Source organism: Homalodisca vitripennis, chromosome 2 (genome assembly GCF_021130785.1).
Source record: "Homalodisca vitripennis isolate AUS2020 chromosome 2, UT_GWSS_2.1, whole genome shotgun sequence".
Lineage (NCBI taxonomy): Eukaryota > Metazoa > Arthropoda > Insecta > Hemiptera > Cicadellidae > Homalodisca > Homalodisca vitripennis.
In genome coordinates this window covers 16,812,727-16,835,062 of record NC_060208.1, presented here as the reverse complement: position 1 = coordinate 16,835,062, position 22,336 = coordinate 16,812,727, and the positions used below count along the sequence as shown (strand labels likewise).

The 22,336-nt window shown below is 32.4% G+C and overlaps 1 protein-coding gene across 1 annotated transcript in view; it reads left to right on the top strand.

The window, feature by feature from the left end:
* LOC124355544 overlaps window positions 1-20,317 on the top strand; it is a 146,405-nt gene extending 126,088 nt beyond the window's left edge. The window contains exon 6 of the mRNA XM_046806707.1: window positions 20,197-20,317. Within this exon, the coding sequence (XP_046662663.1) occupies window positions 20,197-20,280 (84 nt within the window). The 3' untranslated portion in view covers window positions 20,281-20,317. The remainder of the gene's footprint in view (window positions 1-20,196) is intronic.
* The last annotated feature ends 2,019 nt before the right edge of the window (window positions 20,318-22,336 follow it).

Here is a 22,336-nt window from a genome sequence, read left to right as displayed (position 1 = left end):
AATATATAAGCTGTTGATTAGACAATTTTTTGGAACTCTCAAGACAAAGTCTCGATTTTTATTTGCATCTGCATTTTTATAGACTGCTAAATTCAAAATTTTGAAATTGTAAAATTCCTCTCCGAGACGTTACCAGTATTGTTTGTGTCGAGAATGATCTTAAAAAGAATGCCACATTGTTTGATTAAAATATTTGTAATTGCCACCGACCACATTACTCAGTCTATTCCAAACAGACCAAACGAAAGTGGCTCAAACATACAGTTAGTTCCAAGTGTACAATACGATGCTGAATAGTTTCTGTAATTCTTGTGTAATACATCATATAAAAATGTATTATGTTATGATAAATTTTACATCCGAATATACTGCACTTTCAATGTTTGCACTATTGTTATAGTCGCATGCGTTTGCTGCCGCGTGGAGATATTTCTCAGCGGAGCATACCGCGATAAATTTCACAAAGGAAGGGGAAGGGATGTTCCTCAATCGTTTCCGCAGTTTTACTCCCCCCTCCAACCCTCAGCCCTCTCTAACAAGAAACACCCCCCCCCCTCACTCTTGTTACCACCTGATATTAAAATTGTACTTTTTACCTCAATTTCCATCTCAAATACAAATGAAATACTTTTATTTCGAGTGTATCACTTGAGAATGTATGGAAAGATTCGGATATTTTTGTTTCAAAATGTTCGAAATAGCCTAATTTGGTTTTACTGATGGAAAATTTCAAAAATTTTTGAAAATATTTTTGGATTCAGGAAGCCGTGCATTGATCGTTCAATAGTAATCTAAAATAGCAACGTCAAAAGTATTATTCAGATTTTAGCAGGAGTGACGATTATACAGTACATCATGTAATGCAATGAGAATGTTATTAATTTAAGGATTGCTACAAAACCTAACTTAATTAACCAAACTGAGAATATATACATTAAACGTACTCGGTATTTACTTTCCTTAGCATAGAACAGAATGGAAACACTTCTTTATCGATGCGAAATTAGGAGCATGTGGTTCTTTCTTACATCTACATTTTTGTTTAAGAGTAAACAAAAATCAATCTTAATAGCACAGTATAAGGCTTATGTAACTAAAACTTGCTAACACAATACGGTATTCCATTCACTCTTCCATTCACACAGTCACGATTCAAAGAGTAGCCCCGCCGCCCGCTACGATCATCCGGTCCAGGTATCTTCGTCTCAGCTCTGCCACAAACCCCGACTCTCAATTTGTTTGACAAATTCTGGTAAGGAGTTCCATAATCTGCAAGCAGTGACGGTGAAGGCTCGGTTATAGGTTGTGGTTCTGTATATCGGAATTCTAAGACTTAGTGCACCAAACCGAGTTGTTCTTGCTCCACTCCCCGCCTAAAACTACAAGTTATCAGATAAATATTAGGCATGTTTGATGGGAAAATAGCAAATACAGAGCGACACCGTCTACATACTGTAGATGCAATGAACAATTATATTCTACACTACGTTTGATAATACAATGCAACGAGCCAGTGTACACTGCAAAGGCATAGGAAATTATGCACCAGATACAAAGTAAAATTTCTTCTACAGCCGAAGAAACCAACGAGTACTCTATATTCGTCTTGTAGTGATTTATGGGGATATGATCCAATGCAAAGTGTATACAGTACTTTCTGGGTCTAGAAAGAGGATGTAGGATAATACAAGGAACATGAACGGAAAGGCATACATTGTATGCCTCATTGTAGTCATGCATTGTGCATTGTTCCAGGTTTACAAAGGTCTCATGCTTACTTTCCGAGAACGATAAACAAACCACAAACGACCAAATCAAACCTGAATGGCCACGCTCCAACAACCAGGAACGTTCCGCTAAAGAAGTATTATAATCCCCAAATTTATATTCGGGATTATAATATTATTTTTTTTTACACGTATTAATTTTTTTCCACCTTATTTAAAATAAGAAAAGTTGCTATGTAAGATAGAGTTGAAATCTTGCATTACCCAAATATTTAAAAAATAAATAATGTTCCGTTAAATATTTACGGCCTATTTGCGTTTCCATCGTATTCCACGGCCTTGTCTAATACATCAAATTTGGGGTGCTATAGGACTATGGTTATAAGGTTTTGTATTAAATTCTCAGAAAAACTTATCCAGGAGTTTATTATGGTGCAATTAAAATTATTGTATAGTTATATTGTCCTATAAATACTATACATTCGTCGTATTTAATATTAGATTCGTCAATCATCGAGTTACCAAACATCAAAGTCACTGTAATTATACAAGTATGCATCATATTAATACAGTTACATGTAAATAAAATCTGTACAAATCAGAATTACTGAGTTAGTAAGGAAGAACATGCATAGCATTTAACAACTATGGCTTCTTAGGGACGATCAACGATCTGACTAAGCGATGTATTCTGGAACACTATAGAAACATTCATTGACAAGATATTGTAAAAGAAGTTTCTTGAACTTTTAATGCGATTGCTCTTCTTTAAAGTGGAGTGGCATGTATACAGAATAATACATAGGGAACTTTTATAAAATTTACTTCGATGGATAGGATATTGCAGAAGAGATGTATTTCTTGTGAAGTGTTTGTGGGTATGGTTCTGGGCATGAACTTGATATACATCTTGGCATACAAAAGGCACTGGAATATAAGGCAACGGTAAGATATTGAAGGGTTGAAAATTACGTTTGCAAGAATCGTTATAGAAGGAACTTGTCAGCAGTCTGATGATCCTCTTTTGTTTGATGATGGAAGATTATGATTGAATCGCAGGAATTACCTCAAAAAATGACTCCATATGAGATGTAGAACTGAACATAGTTTTAAGAGTAGCGAAATCTACAGCATTTGATAGAGGGTAGAAGGCTTTTTTCAGTTTGGTTACTAAGAGGCTGATATGCTGTTGCCAAGTAAGACTATAGTAAATCACCAAGCCAAGAAATCAAATGGAATAGACTATTTGGAACGAAAATGTACTTTATTTGTAAATAAATGTAATACTTCTCTGTGTGACAAAAACTGTTGCTAACAGTTTAATGAGTCTTAGGAAATAGTTATTTTAAAATATCGCCATAGTAAAAATAATTTTTAAATACTTTAAATCCGTTTCTAAGTTGTGAGAGTTATTTTGTGTTGCTCCACAAATTTCGACATCATGATTTCACTGTGTTGGATGCCCCCTAGACAAACAAGCGGGCGGAGCCTGATTCAACAACTACTTCACTTGATTTGAATTGGCAAGTTCGCTGCTTTCTAACCAACAACGCTTTGGTGTTCCGTGAACCTTTCTCAAACTTGTTAGGAATCTTATTATGCGTTACTCTGAAACGTAAACGATACCATTCGAAAAATCCACATTCAGTAAATTATTTCCCCAATTTCGAAACTCTATCATCAAAACCTACGGTTTTATAGCACCTAGAATATTTAATTTATTACCAGAAACTATAAAACTTGCCAAAAACAAAATTTTGTTTGCTAAGAAATTGAAAATGTGGTTAATGGAACTAGAAGACATTAATTTCCTACTAAAAATAATAACTTAATAAAATTAATTAAATAGGTTTCCACCCAATAATTGCTATATATATATATATATATATATATATATATATATATATATATATATATATATTATATTGTAATTATATTATCAGTTAATTATAGTGGTTCTTTTCTTAATAAGGACATCTTTATTTTCTTAATTTCATATCGTGACCATTGTGTTGTAATTTAGTTTGATATATTATCTGATTGCTGCTATTATTTTGTAATAAATGTATGTAAGATGGAACCTGTATCAGGCGTTCCCCTAGAGGCCCTAAATTTTTCTCCTCAAGAGTCCACATCATCAGTTTTTCAGATGCACTAAATAAAACTTTTTATTTCTTGTTAAAATGTTATGTGATTTAATGTAATTTTATATCGTTCTAAATTTATTAGACAAATTAATGGTGAAATTAAGTGGTAATTTAGTTAGGCTACTTTAAGCTATTTCTAGGTTAGTAGGTGAGCTTGAAAATGAAAATGGATATTATTTGTTATAATTATTGTAATATTTTGATAAATAGTGCATCTATTTTCTTTTTTTTTTTCTTTTTTTTGTAACAGAGGAGAAAATAAATCTTTCCTTCTTTAATTACGTCTGAAGTAAATTTTCGGTTTGACATGCGTAGCCCAAGTTCTACGCCTCAGTTTAAAAATATTAATACTTCAATATTTGTGTCTTGGTTTTGTATTTTTCTTTTCTTTAAAACATTAATTTGTTTCTCTTGTAATTTTTAAACGTGTTCGTAATATCTTGTCAAATAAAAAAATGGATTTCCCTACGTTTTGCACCACAGATAATTTAATATCAGTGATATTTATAAATAAATACATATTTATTCCTTGTATATTTGCGCGTAGCAGTAGTAATAAAAGGAACAAGACTAGTACGTAGCTTCAGCCGTTCCCCCATCTTTAGTACCGATCACCGATATGGCCATTACTTACTTGATGTAACAGCGGTAACATCCACATAAAACAAACTGAATGTGTGAAGGTACAAACTGAATGTGTGTAGGTACAAACTGAATGTGTGCAGGTACAAACTGAATGTGTGTAGGTACAAACTGAATGTGTGAAGGTACAAACTGAATGTGTGTAGGTACAAACTGAATGTGTGTAGGTACAAACTGAATGTGTGTAGGTACAAACTGAATGTGTGCAGGTACAAACTGAATGTGTGCAGGTACAAACTGAATGTGTGTAGGTACAAACTGAATGTGTGCAGGTACAAACTGAATGTGTGCAGGTACAAACTGAATGTGTGTAGGTACAAACTGAATGTGTGCAGGTACAAACTGAATGTGTGCAGGTACAAACTGAATGTGTGTAGGTACAAACTGAATGTGATAAAATGCAATACAGTTTTATTAGGGATTTTTTTTATAAATTAGCATAAAAGCAAAAATAATTGAGTTTATTAATAGCCTTCAATACATACATGACTACGAGATAAGAGTAAAATTGTTTATTTCACCGTTTTTCTTTATTTTAGTCACTCTATTATTTACTGTGTATAACGTAGCTATGGTGGGAAGGATTAATTCAACGTGAATTTTAAGTTTAGCTCCATTTGACTTACTTCTTGGTGTAGCGTTTGAAATCTATCCCAGACTTGACTCCTGGAATCTGGAGTCATGTTCGTCTGAAGAAATCCAAAATAAGTCGGCGACAATGGACAAAATAAACTTTTTACATCTTTTCGACATCAGAGACAGCTGCACTACAAAATATAGTGTAATCTACGAGAAAAGGTATTTGCATTTTCTCAAAAACACAGTACAGGTTGACTGTGCAGTTTTATGTAATTTAGTACTTCTCAGTCCACGTGTGCATTTATATATGCTGTAAGATTTCTGCCAAAAAATAAATTGACCAAAACTTGACTGTTTTAAGAGTAAGAATAACTGAATGTTGGTTTTAAAAATTCTAAGAGACTTCCGTCTTCACATTCGATTCAATAGAAACAAATAATTTTTAAAATAAAGGAATTGCTATTTAGAACCAGATCCTGAACTTAATTTCAATCTAATGTGAGGAATGTTAAAATCGCACACTAGCTAATTTAAAAATATAGACAAACAGACGGTCTAATTATAAAATGAATCATTCCTCCTTTTGAAATAATATTGCTTGTTGGAATTTAAATTTAAATATGTTAGATAGCAAATGATGGAATTATGTTGTTTATGATATTTATTATTATGGTTACTGGTTACCTAATTTTGATGAGTTTGATTTCTGTTTCACTTGTATTTTGCCACCAGGAAATTGCTTGCGTGGCCGCGGGAGTAAGTGCTAGATAAATACAAACACGGAACATTACTTGAACCCCTCGGATGAGTTCGTTAGCCTCATCAAACTTTTACGGTTTCAAGACAAGGGTCGTTGGTACAATCTCGCCTAATGCACAACATACATCACAAGGATAACTTTTTGAAACTTTTAACCGATCTAAGCAACGTTTTCAGATTACAGATTGATCACAGTTGATTTAAATCACTTTGATGAATAAATAAAAGAGTACTAATATGAGAATTAACAAAAGAAAATCAATACAGAAACGTAACACTATCATGTGGTATTTTCTTATTAAACACTTAACTGTTATCGTGATTAAACCCTTCTTCCTCACCTATTTAATGCATTTCTTCTATTCAAAAATGTAGTGTCAGTATTCTGCCAAGTGTCTATAAGTTTTTTTTTAATCACAGACTATTATAATGTAAAACTCTAAGATAGCTATTTTATATAATACATTTAATTATTTATTGTATATCATTTATATATAAGTGTATATATATATATAAGTTTGTATATAATATATATATATATATATATATATATATATAGGTTTGTATATATATATATATAAATGACATACAAGGACTTTTGTGTAACTTTTATTACAAGTAGGATCAAATAAGCACTCATCAAATTATTTTATTTTGGACCATTGTAGATTTTTAAATCGATAAAATTAAATATGTGCTACTCGTAGTTTTACTCTGAATAAGTTTCCTTTGAATTTTGGGACTGTAAATGAAGAAACAAAAAGGGAGGTACCGGGCATTGACATGATTCAACGAACCATTCTCTCCCTGATTACAATTTGAGGAAACAAGCGAGCGCAGTCAGCCAGACTGCAGTACACCAGACACTAAATGCAATTTACATGGCAGAAATCGTCGAGGGAACATCCCGACCGATTTCCACTGACGAATGATTCGATAATGATTAGGTATATAAATATTTATGAAAATCATAGACTGAAACCAGGACATATAACGAACATAGATTTGAAAGCAATACCCTATATTGTACTGTATCACATTAAAATGTATTCATAGGTATCCTGAAAGAACTTTCCAAGAATGCAGGCAAGCGGTAAGCTGGGTGTCTCTCAGAACAAGCATACATTCTTTTATAGGATTAAAATAATCATAATCATTATTACTAAATCGGAAAACTTCGAAAATTGCATGTCTTTTTGTGTTTTTATGATGTGTTCTTTTGATATATGCTGTAAAATTTGTACCAAAAATTACGTTGGCCAAACCTTGACTGTTTTAAGAGCAAGGATAATTAAATATTGGTTTTTAAAATTCTAAGAAACTGCCATCTTCACATTCGATGCAACAGAACCAAATAATTTTTAAAATAAAAGAAATTACCATTTAAAACCCTATCCTGAACCTAATTTCAATCTAAAAAAGTTTATTTAAGGAATGTTTAAATTTAACATCAGCTAATTTTAACATATTGACAATCAGAAATATTTGATACTATTATTTAAAAAAATCCATTTTAAATATTGTTTCTTGTTTACACTTAAAATTTAAATATTTTATATAACAAGAGGATGGAATGTTGTTGTTTATAATATTTATTAATTGTTTATTGTTATGGTTACTGGTTACCTAATTTGATGAGTTTGATTTCTATTTCACTTTTGTTTGGCATTAAAATGGCGCGTGTGTAGCCGCGGGAGTAAGTGCTAGTTCAATACAAACTCGGAACATAAGTTGAACCTTTTAGATGAGTTCATTAGCCTTTACGGTTTCAAGACAAGGGTCGTTGGTAAAATCTCGACTAATGCACAACATACGTCACACGGAAAACTTTTTGGGCCTAACGACCTAAGCAACTTTTTCAGATTACAGGTATGCTCAAATTTGATATGGAATTTGATACATGAAAATATTTGAAACCTATAACCGACCTAAGCAACTTTTTCAGATTACAGATATGCTCAAATTTGATATGGAATTTGATACATGAAAATATTTGAAACCTATAACCGACCTAAGCAACTTTTTCAGATTACAGATATGCTCAAATTTGATATGGAATTTGATACATGAAAATATTTGAAACCTATAACCGACCTAAGCAACTTTTTCAGATTACAGATATGCTCAAATTTGATATGGAATTTGATACATGAAAATATTTGAAACCTATAACCGACCTAAGCAACTTTTTCAGATTAAAGACATACACAATTTGTTATGAAGGCATTACGTCAAGAGTTTTGAAACTTATAGCTGTTAAGCAACGTTTACAGGTACAGCCATACAAAATTAGATACGAAGGCTTGTTTGAACACAACCGATCCAAGCAAATTATTTAGATTACAGCCATACAGGAATTTCATATGAAAGCAATTCGTCAAGACTTTTAGTACTTATAATCGACCTAAGCAACGTTTTCAGATTACAACCATACACAAAATTATATATATATATATAAACGCAAAACGTCAAAACTTTTGGAACTTATAACCCACCTAAGCAACGTTTACAGATTACAGCCATACACAATTTTGATATGAAGGGAATACTTCAAGGATTTTGGAACTTATAAATTTTCCAGTCATTCACAAATTTGATATGAAGGTTTCTAGACTAACTGACATAAGCAACGTCCATATTACAGTCATATGAAGGTAATATTTAAGATGTTTGGAATGTTCAGTTATTTAAAACCCAGTTTAATTCTGACAAACTTTAATAATACCTCATAACTTCTCGAGGTTGAAATCCTAAACATCATTGGGAATTATATAATAACATAGCAGCAAAATCACAGCACACGATCACTGCAATATTCTAACTGAATACAATAAAACCTGGCCCCATTCTAGTTCATATATTCTTAAGCCTAACCATTCAGTTGAATGTTATAGCAGTGTTTGCATTGAACCGATAGATGTTTTACTAGTTTATTTCACAATACAGGACGCTTATCCAATACGTTAGGTTTTTTATAATTTTTAATAGGTCTATAAATATTCAAATTTGTAAATAATAGTTTATTTAAATTTTCAGGATAGTCGAGTTCAAAACTTTTAAAACTTACAAATAAGGCAGCATTACATAACTGTCAATGTATCAATCCTGTGCAAAATAACCTTAAACGATACTGATGAATCTTGTAATTGACATTTCATAATGACATCATCTGTCCCGACTGTACAGAAAGAGGTATTTTAATCTCACTTTTTCTTCGTAAACTTTTAACATTCACATCAACTGGAGGAACTCCATTTCACAGAATACGTTTCAGGTATTTTTTCAAACTTCAATATTTTCAATCTTCTCAAGAATGTTTTAGGCTGAATTAAGGCTTTTATTTGTAGAAGCAAGTTTAAATGTAAATGCAATATCATTCTAGCTTTTATATAGTTTTGAATATGCCTATATTATTTTAGCATCTTAACTATCCCCCAAATTTTACTTATTATTATTATATGAAACTGTATAAACGTTAAATGTTACGCTAATTAATATGTATACTGTTAATTTTCAATATTAACAGGACATAATAAACAAATTTCGGATATAAAAATGCATTTGGAAAAAAGTTTTAATTTTTTTTATAAAAGGATGCACTTTACAGTTGATTTACATTGTTGTGATGAATAAAAGAGTACTAGTATGAGAATCAAGAAACAAAATCTATTGAGAAACGTAATACAATCATTTTGTATTTTCTTATTAAACATTTAACTGTGTATCATGATTAAACCCGTCTTCCTCACGTATTTAATATATTTCTGCTATTAGAAAGTGTAGTGACAGAAATTTGTGACAGAAACTCAAAAAAATTAGTGACAGAAACTCAAGTCTCTATGAGTTTTTAATCACAGACTATTATAACGTAAAATTCAAAGACAGCTATTTCTGAGTCACATGACCTGGATTTGAGCGGAATTGTATTAACTAGTTGAACCTCATTTCTAAGTACCTATCTCTAAACTACGTCACTATCCAATGCAAATTCTACTTGATAAATTAACCGCCTTGATAAATCTACCTTAAGGCAGGAAGTTAAGGTTTCGGTACTAAGTGACTGTAATTTAGATAAAATAAAAGTTGATTTCATCTTTACACAGATAGACTGACTCATGGGTACGCAAAATCTTGTATAAATTGTTATTTACTACAATTGAGAGGTATTGAGCTTCCTAAGACTGTCTTCTACTCTCTGTTTGTAAGCCTGCCCGCTTGACAGTTCGAAAACAAACTGATTTATAAACTTGAAACTTTGTATGAATCTCCATTGTCCGTTTTATAGACAACAATGAATTCAATAATGGTGCATATTAGGATTTGGCTGAACGTTAGTGAATATTTTTACTTCGGTCTTATAGAAAACCTTAATTGAAAACGAGAAATTTGCAAATTAATGAATTTGTAAACAATGTTAGTACAACTGCTTGAAATGTTGCATACAACCTCATCGAAGTCTGTTATGAGGTAATATTCCTCCCTTGTATTAGTGTTGGTTATAGATTCTGTTTAATGTTCACTGTATCTTTTTCGAAAGTTATGAGGCATTCTCAAATTTTTAGATACGCTTAATCACAGTATTTTATGCGTTTTCACAGACAGTAATAGAGTTCCTCTTAGAAACAGTGACATTACTCATTTTATCACCAAAACCTTTGTAAATATTGCGTTTGACAAATGAAATAGTGTAGTCTTGGACAATAATGTTCGCAATTTTAGAAATTTTCCAGTTTCCTACGGACATTCTAAAAATCTCTGTTATTTAAATGACGAGCATCGATAAATTTAGAGAATAAAAAACCCAACGTTCAACATTTGGTTCTCATACCACTTAATATACGTGCTGTTATGGTTATTATTAGATCGTGCCATATAAACGATTGCAGAAACCCTCGTTTGTACTAAAACTTTTATTTATTAGCTAGCAATAATTTGGCTCTAAAGCCATGCTTTGGTGCTTGAGATTTTCAAGGAGCAGTTTTAAAACTTTTGCGTTTCATCAAATTATCGAGAGTAGCAATACAAAATTTCCACTACAAAATTTTCAAAGTAGCGTGTGGATCTACTCATATTAATCCACATACTATTTATTGACAAGATGATCCTTTTGAATTTTCCCATGGGCATTTCGGTAATTTTCTGGAATATTTTGTGTCAGATGGTTCATATATGCTGATAGTTTACTGGTTACAACGCACTGTGTATTGAAACTAACACCATGAATGTTACATCATCAATGCACAAGAACAATTAATTTCCTCTAGGGTCTCATTGTCTCTCCCACCGGCTCTGAAATCAGTACCGATAAAATGCAGGAAAGTACTCAACAAGACACCTTAACATTTGACCTTTGCTTACTCACTGAGAAATTTTCTCCGATTTAACGCCTCCTCTACAGTGACCTTTAAAATTTTAATATCAGACGTTACTGAGCCTTGACATTTTACGATAATTTGTGTTTAACTTATTTACCTACTCCTTTTACTTCTCCACTGTGATTTCGACAAATGAGCACATTCGCGTCAGTAATTTTTAGTTGTGGGATGAGTTTCCAAAGGCGCAGGGAACGGTGGTTGTCGGAAGATAACCGAATCAAGCAACGTCGAGCGTGGCTGCTGCTTGGATGGGCGACTAATGAGTGATCCTGTCCTTGCAAGCAGCCCGCCTGCCCGGCCATTGATGGTGGTTCGGAAGTCACCTTTAAGCCGTTACTCCCCAGGTTAAGTGTTATAGAGGACTCCTTAGCTCTAACTTTGAGTGCTGAAGTAAGGTATTCTTTGACTTTTTGAATTTGAATTATGTTTGTCTTGCAATATTTGAACATTTTTATAAATTGTAATGGTTATCCCCGACCCCAGTTTGGTGCTGCAAATTATGCTCAGTAGTGTTAAATAAAACTTTTCTTAGTCACTCCTCTAACATTTTGTTTTTAGTAAAGCTCAAGTTGTCATACACGATCCGTATAGTTATTTTTCGTTTAATTAAAAATAATCACCTTAGAATTATAGAGGTATTAATTTACTAAGAAGTTGTATTACTTACTGCATTTACTTATATTTTTATACCTAAGAATGTTTTTATTTTAAAACTAGCAGTTTCTCGCGGCTTCGCACGCAATTTTCTGTTAAAAACAGTATATTATTTTCACGTATTCTTTTTCTATCACATTCTAAACATTCCTGAGATAGTTCAGCCTGTTGGGCGCATTATTAAGTTATGTACCACATTTCCTGCCTCTATCTTTCGTGATTTTACTAGGCGTTGATAATTTATTCAGTACAATTAATTTATATGGATCTATCTCGATGAACTAATTAGGTTATAAACAATCAAATTCGGTCTGTTGAAATTAATTTTCAGTCTACGATATTTCCAGTATTATTGCGGAGTCTGCCTTGTACTCCGATGAAGAAAATGTATCAACGAAAACCAATTTCGATCATAAAGTGTCTTCTTTCGGCTCTTTTCATTTACTTTAGATCTAACCAAATTCGATTACCTTATGTGCAAACATTCACGGCTTTGTACGGTTTTTATAACAACGTTTAATATTATTTTAACGTATAATGTCTTCTATGCAATTTGCATTACACTACTGATCAAGCACTTTACAATAACAATTTTCTAAATTTTAAATGTAAACAGATGTCTCTGCCTCTTTGATTGTTAATACTACGTTTAAATAGTATTTAAACAAATTGTCCCTAATGTAGATGTGGGATAATATTTCTAATATGTAATGAAATATAAATTCTATTTCATTATATTTATTACAATGTGCTATAAATATGAATACATTTAAAAAAACAAAAATAACCTAAAAGAATAGGTAAAGATTGGTAAGAATTTTAAGAAAACATACCAATCTAATTATATTAAATAACCTACGAAATTTCTATTGCACAAGACTAAAATAATAACAAAATTTTATACTGTGATTCATCAATTAAATAAAAGTGCCGATCTTTATAATGTATGAAATAATTTGCATAAACAAATTTTCCAATATTTAAAATAATCATAATAATCAAATAGAACTCGGGATGTATTAATTAGTTTATCCTCGAAATGTTTAAATAGAGTAAAAATGTTATCATACAAGATTACAACTAAGAAACTGTCTTTCTTTATGCATATAATAAAGTGTTATGTTATTGTTATTCACGCCCTGTATCGCCGCAGTCACATTAATACTGGGCTCCCCATCATACAAAGTTTAATTGTAACTGTCGACCTGAGCAAACCACACGGCTGATGGGATATGGTTTTACGGCCTCAGAACCCATAGTCTATCCCAGTGTAATGAACTGATATTGCATAATTTCTATGTGACGATTCTATTCCAATGTGATACTTATTTTACACGTTTTATTAATAAAAATAACTCTAAATTAACCGGTAAATATATAAAAACCCGCCCTATACAAATTTTTATTTTTTAATTTCAAAGAGTGTACAGAACTGGATTTCATAAAAATGGAAGTAAATCCCAGTAGGTCAGGCATAAAATAAATTAATGTTTCTTATTTAGTTATGTGTTTTTAAAGCGTCCTCACTAAAACCTGCTTGTTATTGAGGAACTAGATTAAGGTAGTAGATAGAGTAGAGAGTGACCACAGATTTTATCAAGATTGATATTACTGATAAACAGTGCATTAGTTATAGAGAAGATTCAAAACTCCGCAACTTCAAACTGGCGCCGTATACACCATGTGTCGGTCTTCCATTTGCAAAAAATAATGAGTTATAAACAGTTCAAAGATTTTATATATATATATATATATATATATATATATTTACGTTTATTCGACAATTAGAGAACTTATAAGAAGTTATTTACTGTATTATTCTTCACGTTTTCATTTGCAGAAAATGTTTGTTAATTACATCATTTGTAAAATCCAAATTTATAACGAGACTTAAAAATAGAATAGGTATGATATGTATATTACTTTTCTATGCACAAGAAATCCCGAGTTAAAATCGTATCTTAAGAACTGGCATATGGCATTTCAATGTTACACTTCACTGTACAACAATGAGTAAGTTTTATAATAAAGAGTACTGTTGGTAAATTCTGACTGTTGTATGATTTTTAAAGATAAGAGCCAAGAGGAAAAAAGCTTTAAATGAAAACAGTAAATGTGGCAGCCTCCTGATTGGCTAGGTACTGGTATTACTTGTGAAATCTACCCACTACTCAATTGTACCCTAAGCGATGTGGTTTACCTCAGTGCAAACAAATATTTTTCAGGTCTTTGGTATTTGAGCCACTAGTGAGATAAGAATAGAGACAAGAAAGGGTATTCGACTATTTCATGATACAGCAATAGGATGGTATTTGGGAAAGTTTAAAAGCTTTGACGGCAAAGTGAGTGGCGCTTCAACATCAAGCATCGTTACCCCATTATCAGCTCCCGCAGCCTACTAATTAGGAAAATTACCGCTAATATTTGTAATCCACTTAACCACTTGATGTATCATCATGGAATATTAGTGAAGTGGAAAATCGTGTTCACTTTCTAGAGGTATAAACGTAATTCTGTTTTTGTAGTTTTATAGGACCTAGTTCACTGAATAGATTGTAAAAATAATGAGGCCACCTACCAAGTTAGCTAGTGTAGCTATATTGAGAAGGGTTGATTCAATGTGAATGTAGGGTTTACCTCCAGTTTACTCTTGCTGGATCACTTAGAATTTGACGCTATCGCAGACTTAACTCCTGGAATCTGGATTCATGTTCGTCTGAAGATATAAAAAAAGTCTGCAACGACACAGTTCATTGCCTCAAAAGGTGCACAACTGAGTGCACTATGATGTTTGGAGACGATCTAAAACAGCACCTTAGATCAACCGAGTGTCTGCACATAACGAAGCTGTGGTTGGAAGAGTTGATCTAGATGAATAAATATCATCTTGTCAGTTTCCAGACGTTGGGCTAAAGAGTAAGGTGAACTGGAGCTAATTAGTTAGCTTTATCAAGGTCTAAGGGTTCTGTCTTCTGACTAGTTTCTCCTAGCAGTTTACAAAATCTAGACTGGGCTGCAGCAAAAACTGATGTCGCCAAACCTGGATGATCCTGTGGATGTCCAAGAGCGACTATCTATACTAACTACAAATACACTAATTGAAAATATCGAGAGATTAGGATGTATGGAGATTTGACTGATAAGTCTGGTTTACTGTGGAAAATGATTAATTGATTTGGAGGGCTTCCTCTCAAAAGTTTTATTTTGCATACCTAAACATAGTGATAACTTTTCCTGTATCCTAGAATGGAATATATGAAATGTTCAACATACTACCATTACTCTTCCTTAAAGTGGTAGTACAATAGAATCCAAAACTAGGAATGACAGAAATCCCGTAAGGTTCCATCCTGAATATCCTGCATTTCAAAAGCCACGCAGAAGACTTTTTATAGGCATAAGTGGAGTAGAGGTTTCCTTAGTTACTTTCCCTAGTGAAAAAACTGGCAACGTAACGTAGATGCTCAGTGTGATTTTAAATGGTTTTGTTGATCCAATAAACCTCCATTCTTAAGTTAGCATCATTAAGTCCACAAAACACGTGTGTTCAAGTTATATGAGTTAACTGTCACGATCGCTGGTTTGTCCAATGATGGCTGACCAGTTTATAGACTACTATATTGGTAAAAATTAGAGAAATATGGTAATGACAATAAACTCTACATCCAGAATACAACAATAGTTAATAAATAAAATTATGAAATTGATATTTCTGGAAGTTTTAATGCTATTCGCTTTGATAAAACTAAATTGAAGACAAAGCTAAGAAATCACGGCCATCTCCCAGTCTTGTTTGTGTTGTTCTTAGAATTTCTAAGAAACCTCCATCTCACTAATGACCTACAATATGCTGACGAATATTTTCGTACGTTAAACGAAAACTCACTCACAAGTTATCGATTCATAACTTCCTAAATGATATTAGAAGTACTTAAATCTGCTTATTATAAGGAAAAGGGAGCTCATGAGAATTTTATAACCACTCGAAGCATTGAGCTTGAATTGTTTCGTAGACTGAGGAAAATTTTAGACTTTTGAATTCCTTAGAGATTGCATTTCAAATAATGAAGGGAATATTCCGCATAATTAAAAATCTATTTGGTTGCACGTTGATAATTAAAGCTTATCTATATCCTCATCTGGATCCCTAAACACCTCAGTCATTTAAGTGCCGACTCTAAATTTATTTAAAACCTGTAAGTCCTGAAACAAACACAATCCGTTTGCGTATTACGTTTTATCTGTTTTCTCGCAAGCGGAAATTACAGCGTTAAATCTGGATCTTGGAAAGTCCCTGCTTCTGAAGTTCAGGCAAAACTTTAGCCTCTTTATCCTAATCAAAAAGCTGTTCTGATGGTATCATTCAAAAGGTGCAAAGAATTCTGCACTCAAGTAATTGCCTAGCACTATACTGCTCTCTTTGTTTGTGGTGTTTTTCATCTGTTTTAGTATTTTATATTTTAGGGTTATCGGGAAAACATAACATATTACACGCCTATAACCGTTCAACATCTGTTGGCTATAGTGTTTGAGAGTCTAGTTTCAGATCATCTGAATTTATATGTCTCCATTCCATCTGTATCCCTTCAAAATATATTAAATATATAAAGTGTAAAATAACATCATGTCTTCTTTCGTAAACGTATGCCATAAGTTGCCTGCAATTACTTGACTATGGTAATCACCATATTGATAAGGTACAGCATAACTATCGCTAAACTTGCTAGGTATGGTTTTACGTATAACTTTGGGTGCTGAACATAACATGAAACACAATATATTCGGAGCTTGTCCTGGAGGTAAACCACGTCAAAGTGACAGAAGCACTTTGAGTGGGTGTTGACTCGCCTGACAGCGTTACCTCGACATTACATAACACAAATAGTTCAATTACTGAATTAATTTAATTCATGGCTTAGTCACTATCGCTAAACTTTCTAGGTATGGTTTTACGTATAACTTTGGGTGCTCAACGTAACATGAAACACAATATATTTGGAGCTTGTCCTGGAGGTAAACCACGTCAAAGTGACAGAAGCACTTTGAGTGGGTGTTGACTCGCCTGACAGCGTTACCTCGACATACATAACACAAGTAGTTCAATTACTGAATTAATTTAATTCATGGCTTAGGCACTATCGCTAAACTTGCTAGGTATGGTTTTACGTATAACTTTGGGTGCTGAACATAACATGAAAACACAATAAATTTGGAGCTTGTCCTGGAGGTAAACCACGTCAAAGTGACAGAAGCACTTTGAGTGGGTGTTGACTCCGCCTGACAGCGTTACCTAGACATACATAACACAAATAGTTCAATTACTGAATTAATTTAATTCATGGCTTAGTCACTATCGCTAAACTTGCTAGGTATGGTTTTACGTATAACTTTGGGTGCTGAACATAACATGAAACACAATACATTTGGAGCTTGCCCTGGAGGGTTAAACCACGTCAAAGTGACAGAAGCACTTTGAGTGGGTGTTGACTCACCTGACAGCGTTACCTCGACATACATAACACAAGTAGTTCAATTACTGAATTAATTCAATTCATGGCTTAGTCACTATCGCTAAACTTTCTAGGTATGGTTTTACGTATAACTTTGGGTGCTCAACATAACATGAAACACAATATATTCGGAGCTTGTCCTGGAGGTAAACCACGTCAAAGTGACAGAAGCACTTTGAGTGGGTGTTGACTCGCCTGACTGCGTTACCTCGACATACATAACACAAGTAGTTCAATTACTGAATTAATTCAATTTATGGTTTAGCCACGGTTTATTTTACATACCATTCTGCCTCTACTTTAGGCGGATGACAGCGTTATGTCGACACACAACACAGAATTAAATTAATAATAGGCTCTGCCATGGTTCGTACATAACATTCTTCCTCTAAACGATGTTATTATTTACCATTTCAAGCTGTTACTGTGTCCAGTTAATGTATGATAAAACATTTTATTATTTTTTATTACATCGTTACTTGTTTCATATATATTTAGTCATGTTGTGAAATGAGAACTTAGGAGATTAAACAAAAATTTTCTTTTTAATGATAGATATTTCTTTAAAGCGTCTAATGGAGGAAATGTAATAAGATTACTTTAATAAGATGGAAAGTAGAAGTTAAGATCGATCTTCGAAATAGAAGACCCACCGTTTTGATGAACGCTGCTCCTTATAAATAGAAATAAACATGACTAAACTTTTATCAATTGAATTTTCAACGCGCTAAACGGCATGCAAAAGGCTAAGCGTTTTCGGTAGCGTGAGAAGTTAAAACGAGTTTTGCTGTCGGTCTATCTTCCCAAACCTTGATAAACAAATGTATGCAGTTTTCAAGTACGCCATCTATGGAATCCAACTGTTTAACAGGGAATACGAAAACGTTGAAGATTTAATATTTTAATAAGGATTGCAAATAACTATTGCCAAGGCCACGCTTATCCGTTCTTAACACGAACCCAAGCAATAATTGTTTCAACAAATTTGAATTGTTAATTCTAAAAGAAGTAGAAGTGAATTAAAAACAAATACTGTGTTTAACCATGTACATTATCCATATTAGTATTTGTTGATGACAGTAAAAATAATAATGAAAACAGTGACGCATGGGAAAGTGTGAAATATTATTACTTATGACCAATATATCGTTTTGTAAACTCGTTACATATTTAGTATCCTCGTCAATAGAGATAAATAATATTATACGATGTAGAAAACACGACATAAAACTACTATACAACCTCACCAAGTTTGTAGTCAGCGTTATATTTAGAAATGCCTGGAAATAATGTCATGCAACTATTTCAAATTCTGTTAACATGGTAGTGGCTTTTCGGTAACCTTCCACACTTCCACCGTCACGAAGTGTGTAAATGTTAAATATGACACTTAAAATAACTCTGTCAATGTTCAAGACTATAGTGGGGATCGTCAAGAAATTTGAGATAGAGACAGGATTTGAAAAATAAGAAACAGATAATTATTTAACACAAATTTAAAATATTTATTTGTACATTTTTTACATGCGTAGTTGTACAATAAAAACTGCAAACGCAAAATTGTTGTTAGTTTCAAACTACTTTTAGCTCATAAGCTATTTCTAAGAAAGATATAATATTTATTAACTCATTAATATTTCACTCAGCGGGCACGAATGAAGAGGATTTCTTAAGTATAAAAGTGGTGACATTTTCGTCCACAAATTAGTATCAAGTTAAATTATGAAAATAAAAAATTAAAACCAAATTTTCATGTGTTTTTTTCACTAACTTGGTGGATAAATTTGTTGTATTTAATTTTATGTGTGATCGATCAATGTATATTGTTTAAAAGTCTATTGAATGATAAATTTTTGGTTAGAAAATCTTTGTCATTTAATAATATATTATGATTAATTTTGCCACTTTTGTAAATTTCAAAATGTTCTAAAGTAGACAATAGGCGACTTTTTTGCTTGTGTGTAAAATTTCAAGATTGTTTTCGATGTTAGCGTATGTATGGCCGGTGTTATTTAAATGGTCTGCATATTTTGAATTTGATGATGTTTTCAATGCTTTTATGTGTTCATTAAATCTAATTTGAAGGATCGGCCGGTTTGTCCAATATAGTGAGATTGACAATCGTTGCAATTTAATTTTTATACTCCACTATTGTTGAATTTTGAATTTTGATTTTGGTTTGTTGAATTGCTTTTGTTTTGATTAAAAGTCCGAGGTTGTTCGAGGTTTTGAAAGCCAATTGATATCCTTGTTTTAAAAGTTTTAAAAGGTTTATAATTATATACATATTTACCAAACACTTTTCGAGGCTACATCTCTAATATGTTTTAAATATTTTGAACGTACGTTACAACTGTTTCACGTAACTGTTTCTAGATCGAAAGCCGAACACATCAAATCGGTAGCGACTTCTTGTCCAATGATTAACGTATTGTGTAACCGTCTTATAAGTATATTTGCTTAAAAACCCTATTTTCTGAATGAAACACTAGTGTAAAATTGTTCACAGGTGGCAAAATGAGGCTTTAGAATGTAATTATGATCCGTTCCGAGATAAAGAATCTCTTTAAGTTCGCAAATTGCAATTCTAAATTGACATCGAAGTAATTACACTTTAAAAGTTGTCGTCTTTCGGTTGAACAACCACTTTCATCATTCACCCCTTTGAAAGAAGGGAACTACATTCAATTGTAGAATTGAGTGCAAAAAACCCAAGAGAAAAGACAAAGTAGTTTATATTGTTTATTATGAGTTATTAAACTGCATATAAATTCTTTTCTTTAATAATTTCTTCTGTTTTCAGCCGCCCATTGTTGTCCTTAATGTCGTGGTGCTGGAAGCAGAAAATCTTGAAGCAAAGGACGCAAATGGTAAGTTTACTTCTTGAGGTAGACTAGAGTTTCAAATAGTTTAGAACAAATGCTTCGGAATACTTTTTTCCACATAAGTGGTATGACAACTGCTATAATTTTCATATTGCACAATATTTGTTTTTTAATGGATTTTAGTTTTAGATCCTATAGAAACATCTACGTCCAAGAAAGTAATTATTTTTAAAGTGAATATGTGTCATAAAACTGTGTAATGCGTTGAAGGAATTCTTCTCCGTGATTCCATATAAAAACACAGTCTATGAAACAAATCAAATTAAAGGAAGGTGCTTCTGTCAATTTAGAAATGTTTCTTTTAATAAACCCATGAATAAATTGGCAAAAGAAGGAGACATCCGTGTTCCCACAGAAGGATCTTTTACTTGTAGGTAGAATTTATTCTGAAATTTAAACCAGTTCATTGTTAAAATTAAATCTATAGGTTTTAATAAGAAATTTATAGATGTATATAATTAGTAGGTATGCTGTTGAGAAAATATTTAACCATCATGTGGTACACTTGCTTTCAGGGATGAAACATCAACAGTGACTAGATTGGTGTTTTTTGTAACAGGTTATTTTTGATAATTTTGGAACGAAGTCATCAGTGTTCTTTATGTAAGATGGTAGTTGTTTAAAAATGTTTGTAGCTGGTCGTCTAAGTAGAGAATCACAACCCAGTGGTTGTAAACCTTGCCTAAACCCTCGTTGTAGAACCTATACAGTCGTGTCAACAAACAACTATTTGAAAAGTAATATAACTGATTAAGTATATCCCATAAAATTAAATATATACTGTGTCACTAAAAGTATTATATATAAATTAAATTGCAATGTTTGAGGAAAACAGTATGTCGGCCTTACGTCTAATCTATTACCCATAGGATTAACTGGCCACTAATTTTAAATATTGTCCATAGCGACGTAGAAAAACCCTTTAGTCCCTTTAGCAACGCTATCAATATACACAGTCAAAAATCACATAGAAAGTGATAATAAACTCGATATATATATGTAAATGGAAAATTTAACTAATTAAGTTTTAAAGATAAGGAAAACTGCACACCAACTAGCTCAGCAAACAAGACACCCAAGAGGCCACGAGAAGTTTACAATAACGTAGAAGAAATACGATTGAAACCAATAATTCCTTAATTTTAAACGGGATTCAGACTAAAATGTACAGCGAGAGTATGTATATAAGGGCTTGTGCATACTCGTTACATAGTCCCAACCAGTCAAAACTTTAAAAGTTGGAGGTGGTTTGAATTCATGGAAGATTTGTATCTCAACTATTTCCCAACATTGACTCGTTTCAAAATATTGAGCAGTTTTAAATTTATACCCTTGTTAATTTTGTTACGTATCGACATTTCTAGATGAAAATCAACGTGAAATCTACTTTTCTTCCATTTATATTGCACAGTTAGGAATATTGTATAGATGCAAAATGTTACCCACTGTTTCACATACTCGTGATGTAGACGAGTATGTAACCTTACAGTATTAACATCTACGATAATAAGGTTAGTGGGTACAACTACAACCACTTGCTATTGTATGTATAAATTTACATTTAAGTTTATTTGAACTTAAATTAAAATTTATATAAATATAAATTAGGAATTTCAGTAATTCAACGAACTCAATTACACAATCTATTGGGAAATAATTTGCTCTGTATACTTAAATCGTCACTATGGAAAGGCATTCACTCTTTTAAAATTGAAACAAATACAGCAATACACAGAAAATGACTTTTTTTGGAAAACCACTTCATTTAAAAGAGACCTCACAAAATGTTTTCCTTTGATACCGAGCTTGCGGTAAGTGAATCTTCATTTCTGCTTCGTTAGGCACAAGTGTTACCCTTTCTTTTATTCATCAGCAGTTTCCTAGTGCAATATCATTTATGTAATAATGTTTATCGCCATTTATCAACAATAAGACAATATGTAAGGTGTATAAGTAACTGATAGGTAATAATATAACGTAATACATTTTCTTAATATTGCTATGGTTTGAAAACCATTTCATATTAACACAATATTCAATAGTAGACACTCTTGCAAA